The sequence below is a fragment of the Gossypium arboreum genome, chromosome 8 (assembly GCF_025698485.1).
Source record: "Gossypium arboreum isolate Shixiya-1 chromosome 8, ASM2569848v2, whole genome shotgun sequence".
Lineage (NCBI taxonomy): Eukaryota > Viridiplantae > Streptophyta > Magnoliopsida > Malvales > Malvaceae > Gossypium > Gossypium arboreum.
Genome location: NC_069077.1, coordinates 132,169,909 through 132,184,860, shown reverse-complemented (window position 1 = coordinate 132,184,860; position 14,952 = coordinate 132,169,909). Strand labels below are relative to the sequence as shown.

The 14,952-nt window shown below is 34.0% G+C and overlaps 1 protein-coding gene across 1 annotated transcript; it reads right to left on the bottom strand.

Moving 5' to 3' along the window:
- Positions 1-785: 785 nt before the first annotated feature.
- Positions 786-1,613, bottom strand: LOC108462093 (ethylene-responsive transcription factor 2-like). The gene has a single exon (XM_017762091.2). The coding sequence runs from the start codon at positions 1,512-1,514 to the stop codon at positions 825-827; it is 690 nt and encodes a 229-aa protein (XP_017617580.1). The 5' UTR covers positions 1,515-1,613; the 3' UTR covers positions 786-824.
- Positions 1,614-14,952: the final 13,339 nt, after the last annotated feature.

Below are 14,952 nucleotides of genomic sequence, written 5' to 3'. Positions count from 1 at the left end.
AATTCTTTTTCATGGTTGTTGGAACATGAGATGATAGATGCTACTGTGCTAACAAAATGTTATGTTATAAAGACGAAGGTGTCAACTACTACTCAATATTCTGTTTTAAACCTAAACTTGAAATGAAAAGCAAGGCCTCATTATTCTTATCTTTGCACTAGCTGTATAATGACGATTTTCCATTAATTAATGAGCTCCGATGGAATCTTGTTTTTTTTTTTTTTTAGTTTAAACACGCAAATAATTGGGATATATATAAGGCTTAATTCATTATTTGATTCTTTAATTATATTCATTTTCTCATTTTAGTATTTAATTTTTTTATCATCTTCGTTATATTTTAAAATTTTATAAGTATTTTAATTTTTTATATTTTTAATTAATATAATATATGATAGAAAAATATAAAAAAGAAACATGTGACGTATTCTAATAATGCTGACATGATAGGTCAACATTTAGTCAATGCTGATTAATGTTCGGTCAACAACAGTCAATGATTGATCAAAAATCGATCAAAATCAATAATATTTTTAATATTTAAATGTTTAATATTATAAATTTAAATTTAATATATTTATTTTCAATAAATTTAATTGGCATGTGATATTTTTTCATTGGCTAATATATAACAGAACGCACGTCAATATGAATGAAGTGGTTAATTATAGGATTTAAGGACACTTGGATCAATTTTGAATCTCCTTTTGTTTAATCGACTTTTTTGAAATTCTTGGAATGAAAAGGAAAGTAAATATTGGAATGTGGTGAGTTAAGTACATCCATGGGAATATAAACTATAATTTTGTTATTTAAAATTCATCTCATATCAACTGATACATGTCTACTTCAAACTCTGTTTTACTAAAACGGTTCATCACACTTCTCCGTTTCGACTTCGGAGTTACGTCATCAGACGTCAACGTGGACGACGGAGATGACGGCGACTGAGCCGATGAACAAGAGGAAGACGTCTCAGGGGATCTTCGCTTGTTACTGCTCACTCTCACCGGCTCCACCTGATTCGAGCCGATGAGGTGGGGAAAATTCAGCTTCGCTTTTGCGCCACGCATATTAAAAGCCGCTCTGTCGTAAGCTAGCGCAGCACCCTCGGGAGTCTCGTAAGTACCGAGCCAGATCCTCGCACCGTTTCGTTTCGGATCTCTTATCTCCGCTGCGTATGTCCCCCACGGCCTTCTCCTTACTCCCCTGTAATTCACCTTCTTCGGCGGCGCCTGAGGTTTAGTAGGGACAGCCGCGGTAGTCTCCATCTCAGAAGTCACTTCTAAGCTGGGAAATGAAACATTATTAACGGCGACTTTCTCCTCCGCTGCATCAGACAACTGATCAAAATTTATCCATTGATCCACATTAATCGCATCATCATGAAGCTCTCTCTTTGGTAGATTTTCCACAACCTGTCCTGGAATTGTATCAAAATCATCTTCCAAAAGATACTGACGAATCGAGTCCAAGAGGCTGAGATTAAAATTTGAAGCACTATCACAGTACATGTTTGTGTGTTGGTAGAAACGACTTTGACGCTTTGAGACTACCAGGTATGGATTTGATTTCAATGGCTCCGTTGAGTTTCTATAATTTGTTGTTTGATTATATATATATACCTTGAAACTTAGGGTATTAAAATATGGTTATTTGCTTTCTATTTCTGTTTTGTTTAGACAATTCCAGGAAGTTGCTGATGGCCGATGTTTTCATCACATTTTTGAAGTGCTGCAACTGTTCATTTATTTAATTTACTTTTATACTTTGCATTGTTTATTCATGGAACATTTATGGTGACAAAAGCTCCATAATTGTCCATTTAAGAATCAATGAATAAACTAAAATTAATTCTTATCCATTTGTTGAATGATTTCTCAACAATATGATAAAGGCTCCAATTAAATATTCATCCTATAATTGAAAGGTTTAAATATAATTATTAAATCTCTCTCCTCCCTATTCTTCAAAAGAAGAGTTAAATTGGTTTGGCAGAAGTATCATGTAATAATACATAATAATAAATTTAATTTTCAATATTTATATTTTTAATTTTTTATCATTTTAATTAAATTTAGTTATAAAGTTGTTTTAAAATAAAATATTAATTAAAACATTAATTTCTTTTATTGGTATTGAATTGACAACTAGCATGGTAATCTATGTATATTTCGTACCGACGTGATACTATTTGTTTTATATATCACATCAAGTAAATAATTTAAAATTTAAAAATAGTTTAAAATACACATAAATTACTATGCAAACTGTCATGTTTTAAAAATTATTTTATTTACTATTTTATTAAAAATAAATCAACTCTTTTAAAAGATTGATGGTCAAATTTGATTCGTTTAAAAGATTAAAGGTCAAGTTTAACTAAAAAATATATCAAATTAACAAAAGATAAAAACGTTAAACCTAACACAATTTACTGGAAAGCATAGGAAAATTTTAAAATGTATGATTAAGATTAATTTGTCATTTATTTTCTATATTCCATTCTTATTGTCATTGCTTGTGTTTTACGTTCATATGTTTCCCAACACAGAGGAAATTATAATTAAACAATGCTTGGCAGGCGCGAAATGTATTTACTGATCATACCTTTTCAATTTAGCAAAGCAAAGCTAGCCTTTAAAGCGAACGTTTAGGTTTCATAAAAAAAATGCAAAATAAATGAAGGTCAAGGGGCTTATTTGATATGATTAGGCCTTTTTATTTGCACCAAAATTATTGGACTAATTTTGTGTTAAGTTAGTAAGTTTGGTTGTAAGTTGTGACAACTTGTTGTGGTTTGCTTTGTGTCCACAAATTTGGTTAGAAGTACTGACATAATAATATGAGAAAACCAATAAACATTTAGAAATAACACAATTAAATTGGTAATGCAATTCGATGCAACATCTACTTCTATGAGGTTTTGTCTAGAGAAGAAATTTATTACTAAACTCATGGTACAAGATATGATTTTTAATACCTGAATTGAAAAACATGCAAAGGGAAGGATATTCCTTTTCTAGCGTAAAATGAAATATCCAACTATCACCCATTAGGATATGCTTGGTTGTTGCCTAGGTGCCACGCCATAGTCATTAAGTAAGTCCTACATGAAGTCAGGAAAAAGTAGTGTGAACTCAACTTTAAGGAAATGTAGCAGGAGGTAGAAACTTGGTCTCCCACTATTGTAGTCAGGTCCAAACACTTCACTCAAATGGCAGGCTCCCTCTAGGATGTTAAACTCATACTTATAGTGTTTTCCGGTCAACCTGCGATACCTTAGTAACCTTTGCATCTCCAATTTTGTGGTTCGACACAGATAGCTAAGGCTTGCAACTGGCTCATAATCTATTCTCTTGGGTTGCCTGACAATAACCTTCTGCTCTTTTTCTACCCTCTTCAGTGGAGTAACACCAGATTTACCACCATTTCTGGCTGGAATGTTATTGGATTTGCCCCTACCTCTAGCCATGATTTTCATAAAAAAAACACTGAAACGATGGCTAAAAAGGCAATATCGCACCAAAAATCAAAACAGGAAAGCCTCACGACAAGAAACTACCACATAAATTAAGCAAGAAACTCAAAATGCAGAAAAATTTTAGAAGTAAGAACACAACTGCAGAACAAGAAGTAAAAATAAATTTTGAAAAAAAACACAGAGGCTTTGTGTAGAAAACAAGAACAAATAAAGAATATATAAATATCCTTTTGAAATGCACCATTTAATCATCTGTTGCAGTAGCCAATAACAGTTCAACACAAGTAGTTGCAATCTAATGTTGATCTTTATCCCTGTTCTCTAGGCATGATCTCTAAAAGATATTTATTGCAAAACACTCTAGAAGTTCATAGTAACTCTTCACTTTCCACGACAAGCTGCACCTGCCCCTTCAACCATCCGATGTTGCACCTTCTGCAGAAATAGCAAGAACAATCTTTCTCAAGTAGACCACTTTATGACCTACCTCTCAATTTGGGGATATTGTTATACCCATTTTGGAAGGAGACACATGGCAACACAATAGGTTACTCAGAAGATTCCCCTGTGCTTGCTACCTGTCAGCCAGTCACCAGAAGACCAATAGCTTAGAAAGCTTGACTTCACCTAATCTTCTGTCTCTTCCGAAAGGGCCCTGGTTGACCATCCATGCAAGGCAACCGCCAAACTTCTATGGAAGGTCTTGGCGTGATGAAGAATGGATCAACTCTTAAGCATTCAAGCCTCCTTACTGTTAAACAACTCCAACCTCCTCAATCACCTTCCCTGACTATCCACCCAAACTTTGTAACACCCTTAACCCGTCCCTGTTACCAAAGTAGGGTTACAAAATGTTACTGTACAAATCAGAAAATTTAATATCAAATAGAAAAAATTGTACAGATTAAACAATAACATTCAATAATTCATTTTTACTAAAGTAAAAAAAAAATGCAGTCATGAGCCTTAAACAGAGCTTATGGGGCCCTAAAAATAGTTTGAAAACGTTCTAGGGTCATTTGAAACAAAATAGAAAATTTTGGAAAAATTGAAAAATTTTGGAAACAGGGGTTACACAGTCGTGTGACATAGCCCAGGCTGTGTGAGTATTCGATGTATGGGACACATGGCCATGTCCCAGCCTGTATGTTCGCCTGTATGGGTATTTGAAATAGGGTCACATGGTCGTGTGCCAGACCATATGTGCATTCAGAGTTTGGTCACACGGCCATGTCGCCAGGCCGTGTAACTCTCTAAGACCGTGTGGTTCATCTTGCACCTAAAATTTAAATGGCACATGACCATGTGACAACTCGTGTCCCAGGCCGTGTGCTCCCTATTTATCCCCTAATGCAAACAAAATCAAGCACCAATTCTTGCACACCAAGACACACCATACCTAGCATATTTCACATGGTTAAAAACACATTCAAGGGTACCAAGAACATACTAAAAAATCATCCATCATATGTCTAACTAATATGCCATCAAAAGGCACCACAATTCACATATCAAAGTTAATCCAATTCAACATCCAAGTTCATTCACTTAACATAAATCATAATTACCAAACAACCATTTCATTTGCATAACATACAACCATAATTTAACTACTTTAAACAAAAACATGCACAAACTGAACATCATCTATTTATATCATCAGTTACAAACCAACAACAACTAGGGCATTTTGTCACACCCCATAATTGGGCCTATGATTTTTGAGGGTAAAATGAGAATTTTAGCTCATATGAGTTTGGAATTTCGTAGCATGTTAAATCGAAAATGTATTCGTCTATGGCTTTTAGAAAATTAAATCAATTTTTGAAAATGAATTTCAAAAGACCTTTAATTTTGAAATGAGGACTGATTTGTAAAATAGGCTAAATTTTGAGTGTTTATAAGGCAGTTAAACCAAATTTTAAAATTCAACCTAATACCTTTCCTCCACCTATAGGTTTCACGATAATTTTCCCCATTGCTTTGTTTTGCTGTCCCTTGCTCTTTCAAGCTTCTCCCATTCGATTTTATTTTTCAAACCTTAATTCCTTTGATTTCTATCATCATCCAATCAATAAACCTCCATAGAATTTTATGAAAAACACCTAAAAATACCACATATTTCTCCATTGTTTAACTTTTGGGTTTTCAAATTTTCAATCAATCGCTTGATTCTTTGTCAACTAAGGTAATAAGTCATTTTCTTATTAGTTTTAGACGTTATCTGGTCTATTAATTGAGTTTTTATCCATTAAATTTCATGTTTTGAATAAAAGTAAAAAATTGGGTCATTAATGGTGGATTTCAAGATTTTGAGTAAAAACGTGGTTTCAAAGTGTTTTTCAATTAGTTTTGATATGAATATAAGTTTTCTAAATTGATTTTAAACTTTCGTTAAATATTCTTGACTTTTAATGAATTTTAGTGAAAATTGTCATAACATGTTAAAAATTTTAATACCATGAATTGGGTAGATTTGCATAGTTTAAAGGTTGAGAATTAGTCGTAGGTGAATAATTTGATGCATAGAATTAGTTTTAGGTACAAAAATTAAGTATAGGCCGAGATAATTGAGTTTTAAGTTTGCTATGTCGAAGGTTATGGTTACAAGAGAATCTAGCTAAAACTTGTGTTTTTTTTTATTGAATTACGATAGTCTTCGGCTACATATTGACTATGCTTCTTGTGTGATTTGAAGCTTCAGATTCATTAGGACCTTCTACGATTTAAGGAAAAGCTAGTTTGAGCTTTCGACGTCTAGGTGACAACATGAACGATGAGTGTTTGGAATCGCTGCTTGTAGACATGATTCATTGTGTTAATTGGAAATTTAGAAGTAGCCTAAACCCCTACTCTAAATTCTGAGTGTAAGATTTTTGACACTCTTGATTTAATATGTGATTGTATATTGTGAAATTGTGGATTAAAATGTGATACTGTGACATGTGAAATAAGCTTATGATGGCTATTGTGAAAGAGTTCATTGTGAGCATGTTATACGTGCCAAATGACAGTGATTATGTTATACTTATAATGTGAATTTGATAAGCATGCATTGTGTAAAAATTTGTGATATGAATTGATGATTATGAACAAAGATTACGTGCATTAAAACAATAATTAAATGTGGGTATTTGCGAATATTTTGGCCTTGTGATCTTTGATACCGTTGGATATAGTTGGCATGCCATAGGATTGTGAATATTCACCTTTGTGTTGTTTTTTGGGGGCGTTAAGGCCAAGGATAGATTTGGAGAGATAAGAGAATGTGAGCTAATTCACCTAGACATGTTTGGCGTGTTGGAGAGTATTAGCTATATGCTACACTTTTGGGATATGTTCGACTCTATGAGTCATTTGGTGTTTTGGAGATCCGTGTATCCGATGAGTGGTGATAGAACTCATTTTTTTGTTTAATAGCTCAAGTGCCAAATTATCATAAAATGTGAATATGTGTAATGTGATATATGCTTAAATGAGTATGTGATTACTATGTAAATGAATCAATGAATAATACATGAATAAGTAATATGACACTAAAGTTTGAAACGTTGTAATTGTGCAATGTGGTTGTTTCGATAATGCATGATGACATGTTTGTGTGGTAGTCGTTTTGATCATTCACTGAGCTTGTAAAGCTCACCCACTCCTTTTTAACCTATTTTAGATTGTTAGTGTTGCAGTGTGAGCGGTGCAGAATTTTCCAAGGAACTGATCTAAGTAGTTAATCATTTGAGTATGTGTTTATTAGTTATTATTTTGGAATTGTGGGAATAAGGAAATGTGGTAGAATTGTTGCATAAATATTGTTATGACATTTCGGATATTTTCATAAATATTGTTATTGTGTAGGAAGTCAGTAACTCAATTTGGTATCAATACCATTTCTCGAGTATCTATACTCGGGGTAAAAATACTGATACTTTTTTATAGGGTATCAATAATTGTTGAGTTTTAAAATTTTACAGGAACACATATAGCTAATTTGGTACTGATTTTCCGGGTGGTATTGATACCATCTAGGATAATTATCGACACTTTTGATCCAGTATCGATACCTACGTGATTTATTCAAAATTTTTTCTTAGTGGTTTAAAAGCGTGGTTAGTTCTTGTTATAAGTTTGTTTCATGTATGTTTAGCAAGCTTATATGATGATTAGGATATATTTGACTTAAAAATTCTAATAAATGCTAGAATAAGTCTTGTTCGCTTGCTAATGGGATGATTTATAATGTATGTGATATACGACAGTGGTGTAGCGTCCTATTAGTCAGGCTTGGCGACCGGGCCAGGTATAGGGTGTTACACATTTAACCACAGATAGGCTTAGCACAAACTCAAAAACACCAAAGGACCAAGATAACATTTTAACCTTATACATGCTATTTATAATCATTTTCCAAATTAACCAAAAACTACCAAAATCACAAATGGATAGTATGATTGTGCTCCGATAAGATTCTAACCAATAGAGCTTTCATATGATCTATAAAACAAATGAAACAACAACATAAGCAACTAATGCTTAGTAAGCTCGTATAAATGAAAATCAAACTTACCGAACATAATATGATTTATACCAAGCATAATTTCATTATATCATGAGTAAAATTTGCTTCCCTAATGCACCACCTCATAAGGTTAGTAGGTGAATAGATAAACATATAATTCCATCCCATTTCATGAAACATAACTTAATAATCAATCAATATACATATCATCCATCATTTATTCAATTAATAGACTTTTCATTTTAAACATATACACCAACATTTTCTATTCCATCTTATAATAACATAAACCTTTTCATATACATACATATTCAAATTAAACCTTCATCACTTATTGAACCAAATAGAATATCATCAGATACTCAGGAAATGCTCACACAAGTTGTGACTATAGCCTGTAATCGTATATGCTCACACGAACTATGGATCGGGATGTTAAGCTAAACGATGCTGCTCACATGAGCTGTGGAGAATCTGCAACAAATTAAGGAGCTCAGCCATCGGTAGGACATCCAAGACCAGCACCTGAATTCATATAACCCCTAATGACATGTCATTTGTATCCTAAGTATTCATAAGGTTCAAACAGAACATTTACTCATCAAAAACCTTTCATTACTATCTAGTATATCGTTTCAATATACTTTCAAGAATTGTACAATTCAAAACATAACTTTTAATTTAATTAATTTCGTAATTTGATCTGTAATACCATAATATCAAAAATTTTCAATCTAAACTATACATATCATTAATATTCATTAACATTTCATCCAATTTAGAAAATAACATATTTAATCCTTATACGAACTTACTTGTACCCAAAAGCGACTTTTAACATGAACAGACTACTACTTCGATGCTTTGGCCTTTCCTCAATTTGTGTCCCATTTGAGTTGTTTCTTGATCTAGATAAATATTTTTATTCAATTAATCTAATTTCAGCATTCAAAATAATTAATTTAAGCCTATATCCCATTTAAATATGAATTTATAGAATTACCCCTAATATTTTAACCTTTATGCAATTTGGTCCCTAAACCCAGAACTTAAAATTTTACCATTTTTAAAGAGAACCCATGGTAGCCGATTTTCTTAGGGGTCTAATAAATCCCAAATATTTCATTATTTCACCTTAATTCCATTGAATTTTACTATTTTCTCAAAATAGGTCCCTAAACATTAAAATCATCAAAAGTCACTTAACAAAATACTTATATTTAACAACCAACCTTAATAATTTATCAATTAAATTCACAAACACCTCCAATTCATTCATGGAAAGTTCCTAAATGTTTAACAGTTTTATGAATTGACCCCCGAGTTAGCAAAATTAAGTTAAAACAATAACAAAAACATAAAAATTATAAAAAAAGGGCCAAATCATCATACCATGCAAATACAAATGTGTTGACCGAAGCTATTCCTCCCTTGGCTATGGTGTTCCAATTTTTAGGGTGAAAGAAAAGTTGAATATGATGATTGTTTCATCTTTTGTTTATTTTGTTTTAATTTTTTTGTCTAATTGTTATTTTATCGTTAAAAACTTAATTAACAATTAACAATTAACAATTCAATGTCCATAGCTGTCTATATGGTATATTTACCATTTAAGTTCATCAATTTACCTTTTCATAGCTGTTTAATAACTTTAACTAATAAACACCAAGTTTTGTAACTTTTATGATTTAATCCTTTTCACTTAATTAACTAGCTAAACATTAAAATTTCTTAACTAAACTTTAATACGACTATAATAAATACTCATAAATATTAATAAATAATATTTACTAACTTATTTGTTAGAATTGTGGTCCCAAAACCACTGTTTCTGACTCCACTAAAAACTGTTTGTTACAACTCTCCCCCTAAAAGAATTTTCATCCCCGACAATCTTACTAGAAAATAGGTTCAAGTATTACACTTTCAAAGCCTCTTTTGATTCCCAGGTAACTTCCTCAACTCCATGACGATGTCAAAGAACCTTAATTAGAGCTATACATTTATTTCTCAATTCTTTGACTTCCCGAGCCAAAATTTTGACCAGTTTCTTAATATACAACATGTCAGGCTGTAATTCCACATCAACTGGCGGAATCACATGTGAGGGATCAGAGTATCTTCTCAAAATTGATACGTGAAAAATATTATGAATTTTCTCTAATTTCGACGATAAAGCTAGATGGTAAGCTACCGGCCCAATTCTTTCGATAATCTAATATGACCTGAAGAAACGCGGACTAAGCTTTTCTTTTCGGCCAAAATGAAAAACTTTCTTCCAAGGTGATACTTTCAAAAACACTTTTATGCCAACTCAAAATTCGATGACTTTTCTTTTCAAATCGACATATGATTTCAGACGGTAGGAAGCTACTTTCGGACAATCTCGAATCACCTTTACTTTTTCGTCAGCCCAAAGCTTGACAACCATATTAGGGACGTGACCAATAAACCAACTAGAGCCGAGAATCCAATTCCCATTATGGACGCGGACAATAGTGCCTACACCCACAACCCGAATTCCCAATGGAAGAATCATTCTAGTTAAGCTTAAACCATTTGAACGTGGAAGGAGACCATTTAAGTTAAACGAGGGTCGTATCACTAGAATTGTTGACATTGGACAATAAAGCACATCAGTCAATAGTTAAGGAGAAAACAATAGAATTTCTAGCTATCCTAATACATTGAAGTAAAAAAAGGAAAAACAATAAACCAAGAGAGAAGACCCCATGATATGTGAGGTTTCAATATATAGAGTCCATTCCATTCTCAAGAATCGAAACGGAGATAGCCATGATATTAAAAGTTATGGAAATTTGTGATTGAAAAAGCATCCCTTACCGAGAGGAACATGGATCAATGAATCATACACCTTCATTCTAAAGGTTGGCTTTGATTGCCAGATAAAAAAGGTATAATCAATAAGTACATTTCTTGCCTGCCAAGCAATGTTTAGCTATAATTGCCTGCATGTTGGGAAATTTTCAAAGCAAAACACAAAATACTAGATACGGAAATTTTTCCTAATGTTGAGTTTTAACAGCATAGAAGGAAAACAGAAGCAAGTAATCCAGATGAAGTATGAAGCTCTGTTTGAATATAGAGCAACAAGGTAATAAGCCCGGATGAAGAATGAAAGAAGTTTTAACTTCAAAGACTTGAGACTTGCAGAAAGAAACTACCAACAAAACATAAATTTTTGGAAGAAATAAATTTTTTTTTTCATTTCATCCAGCTAAAGTATATATGTGTTAAAATAAATTTGACAGTTACCTAACATAACTACTCCCATAACTGCTTGTCAAAAGCTTAGCTAAAAATACAAACAAAATGTAGCTGACATACCAGCTATCACATTCAAATCTTGACCAAATCCTACTAACTTAAAAGTTAAATTACAAAGCAACCAAATCAAGTTACAAATAAACAAAATGATTCTGCTTCATTTGGTTCAGCTCCAATGCTGGTTTGACGTTGCATTGCAGGCCAAAGTTTAACACTCCTCCTTGGATTGGATACGACAAACTCCAATTTTTCCTTTTAAAGCATCAAATCGTGTAGCACCGAGAGACTTGGTTAAAATATCAGCAAACTAATTTTTTGAGCTGCAATGAACCAGATTTACCTCCCTCGATTGTTCAGCCTCTCGAACAAAATAGAATTTAATCTTAAAATGTTTCTTCTTGCCATGAAAAACAAGATTTTTACCTATAGCAACTGCTGACCCATTATCAACTCTGATCTCAGTTGCTTCAACTTGTTCTTCATTCAAGTCACACAAAAGTTTTTTAAGCCAAATGGCTTGATTAACAGCAGCAACTGCTGCAATGTATTTTGCTTCAGCTGTAGTTGAGCAACAGTTTGTTGCTTCTTTGAGCTCCAACAGAAAACTCCCGAGCCAAGAGTAAAAAATTATCCAGAGGTGCTATTCATGTCATCAATGGACCCTGCCCAATCACTATCTGAATACCCTATCAATTCGAGCTCTTTTGCCTTCTCAAAATTTACTCCATGATTCAAAGTGCCCTTCAAATATCTAAGAACTCTCTTTGCTGCTTTAAAATGGACAACATCATAGCAATGCATGAATCTGAACAGCAAGCTAACAGCATACATAATATCAGGCCTAGTAGCTGTTAAGTAAAGCAAACAACCTACCAAGCTTCAATATTCCTTCTCATAAACCCTTTCTTGATTCCCACAACTAGTCAGTTTCTCCCCTTGAGCCATTGGTGTGTTGACTGTTTTGCAATTGGACATGCAAAATCTATTGATAATCTTCAAAGCAAAGGCATGTTGGCTAATGAAGATGCCTTGATCAGATTGGTTCACTTCCATGCCAAGGAAGTATGTCATGACTCTCAAATCTGTCATCTCAAAAACTTTTTGCATTTGCACTTTGAACTCATTGATCATCTCTCTCTTGCTTCTAGTTACAAGTAAGTCATCCACGTAAAGTGAGACAACCAGAAGAGTTTTATTTTCTGACTTCTTTATAAAAAGTGTAGGTTCATTAACACTTTTCTCGAACTCGAGCCTAGATAGGTACTCATCAACTCTATTGGCCCTTGGTGCTTGCTTTAGACCATACAAGGCCTTTTTCAACTTGTAAAGTTTGTCCTCCTCACCAGGAACCTTGAACTCCTCTGGTTGTTCAATAAAAATCTATTCCTTTAGGAGGCCATTTAAGAATGTTGACTTGACATTGAGCTGGTGAATTCTCCATTGTTTCTGTGCAGCCAAGGCAAATAGAAGTTTAATTGTGTCTAGCCTTGCGGCTGGAGAAAATGTCTCCATGGAATCAATGCCATATTGCTGACTATAGCCTTTCACCACAAGCCTTGCCTTGTGCTTGTTCAATGAGCCATCAGCATTGTACTTGGCTCTAAACACCCATTTGACAACTATAACTTTCTTCTGGTCTGGTCTGTCAACCAATTCCCAAGTGTCATTCTTGTGGATTATTTCCAATTCAGCTTCCATGACCTTCTTTTAGCATTTTTCCCTAGCAGCTTCTTCAAAATCTGAAGGTTCAACTATTGCAACATCACATCTTTGGTAGATGTCTGCAATGGTTCTGGTGCCTCTGGCAGGAGTATCATCAAAGTTTTCATTGCTAGGCTCATTTTTAACTAGTTCCAAGCTGCTGTCTAGCTGATTTTCTTCATTCAAACTTGCATCAGCATCACTCCAGTTCCAAGCTTTTTCTTCATCAAACCTCACATCCCTACTCACCAAAATCTTCTTTGTTGAGGGATCAAACACCCTATAGCCCTTATTGATGCTGCTGTAACCAACAAAGATCCCAGGCATAGATCTTTTGTCAAGTTTGGTTCTTTTTTCAGCTGGTATAAGAGTATAACAGACACAACCAAACACCTTTAGGTGTGATACTATTGGTTTGAGATCATGCCAAACTTCAAAAGGAGTTTTGTCCTTGACAGCAGTGGCAGGCAGCCTATTAAGTAGATACACTGAAGTGTTTGCTACTTCAACCCAAAATTTGCTTGGCAATTTGCTTTCAAATAATAGACATCTGGCCATATCGAGCACTGTTTGATTTTTTCTTTCACACACTCCATTTTGCTAAGGAGTATAAACTGTTGTTAGCTGATGATGAATTCACAGCTTCTGAAACTTCTCGGAAAAATACTCAGCACCATTATCTGATCTCAAGGCTTTGATCTTGCAGCCTAATTGGTTCTCAACTAGAGCTTTAAACTTGATGAATGCTTCAAACACCTCTGATTTTTACATCAAAAAATATATCTACCAGAATCTACTAAAATCATCAATAAACAGCACAAAATACTTGCTGTCATTCAAGGAGGAAGACTTCATTGGTCCACAAATGTCAGTGTGAACTAATTCGAGTTTACCTCGAGCTCTCCATTCCTTATTGACTGGAAAAGGCAGTCTTGTCTGCTTACCAAGCTGGCAAACTTCACAAACATCATCACTGACCTCAACTTTGGACATGTCTTCAACCAAATTCAATCTATTCAGCAAACCAAGGGATTTGTAACTGACATGGCCTAACCTCTTGTGCCATAAACTAGCTAAGTCAGTAGCACTAGTATAGGCCTTCTTCTCTAGCTGACTTACATTTAGCATAAAACACCTATCAGTCATAGCCACTATAACTAGTACTTGACCAAATGAATCCTCAACAACACAGGAGTTATTCTTGAAAACCAGTGAATAACCCTTCTCAATTAGTTGACCAACACTAAACAGGTTTTGGTCTATATCAGGCACATAAATTACATCATAAATAACTTTGTTACCTGAATGTGTGCTTATCACTGCATCTCCTTTGCCTTTGGCCTCAATAAGGTTGCCATTTCCAACTCTGACTTTGGAAGTAAACCTCCTGTCAAGATTCTTGAACAGCCTTTCATCTGAAGTCATATGGTGAAAAAAACCACTATCAACTAACCAGTTCTTACTGATTTTGTTTGAGGTTGAATAACAGGATGTAGAGAAAACATGCTCTTTCTGAGCTTGAAGGTCTTCAGCATCCTTAGCTTGTATTTGCTGCTGACCTTGTACCTTTTTTTTGTTCTTGCACACCTTCTCAACATGACCAAACTGTTTACATCTCCAGCACTGAACATCTGGTTTGTGCCAACAGTTCTTCTCCAAATGTATGGTCTTTTTGCAGTGAATGCATGGTGGAAAGCTCTTTTTTTCAACATCCCTTTTTTATTTCTCCCTTTTGTCAAGCCATGGTTTCTTGCCTTTGTAGCTTGAACTTGATCTTTCTTTGGCCTTTGTTTGGAAAGCTCATTCAGGGTGCTCTTCCTGCCTATTGGCCCTCCTTTGCTCAAGTGCATACAAGGAATTTACCAACTCAAACAGTGAGATGGCTGTTAAATCCCTCGAGTCCTCCAATAAAGAAATCTTTGACTCAAATTTCTCAGGGAGAATTGTAATGACCTTTTCAACAACT

What these genes read in the sequence shown, in the direction of transcription:
- LOC108462093 (XM_017762091.2), bottom strand. Translation starts at nt 1,514, where the DNA reads ATGTACTGTGATAGTGCTTCAAATTTTAATCTCAGCCTCTTGGACTCG.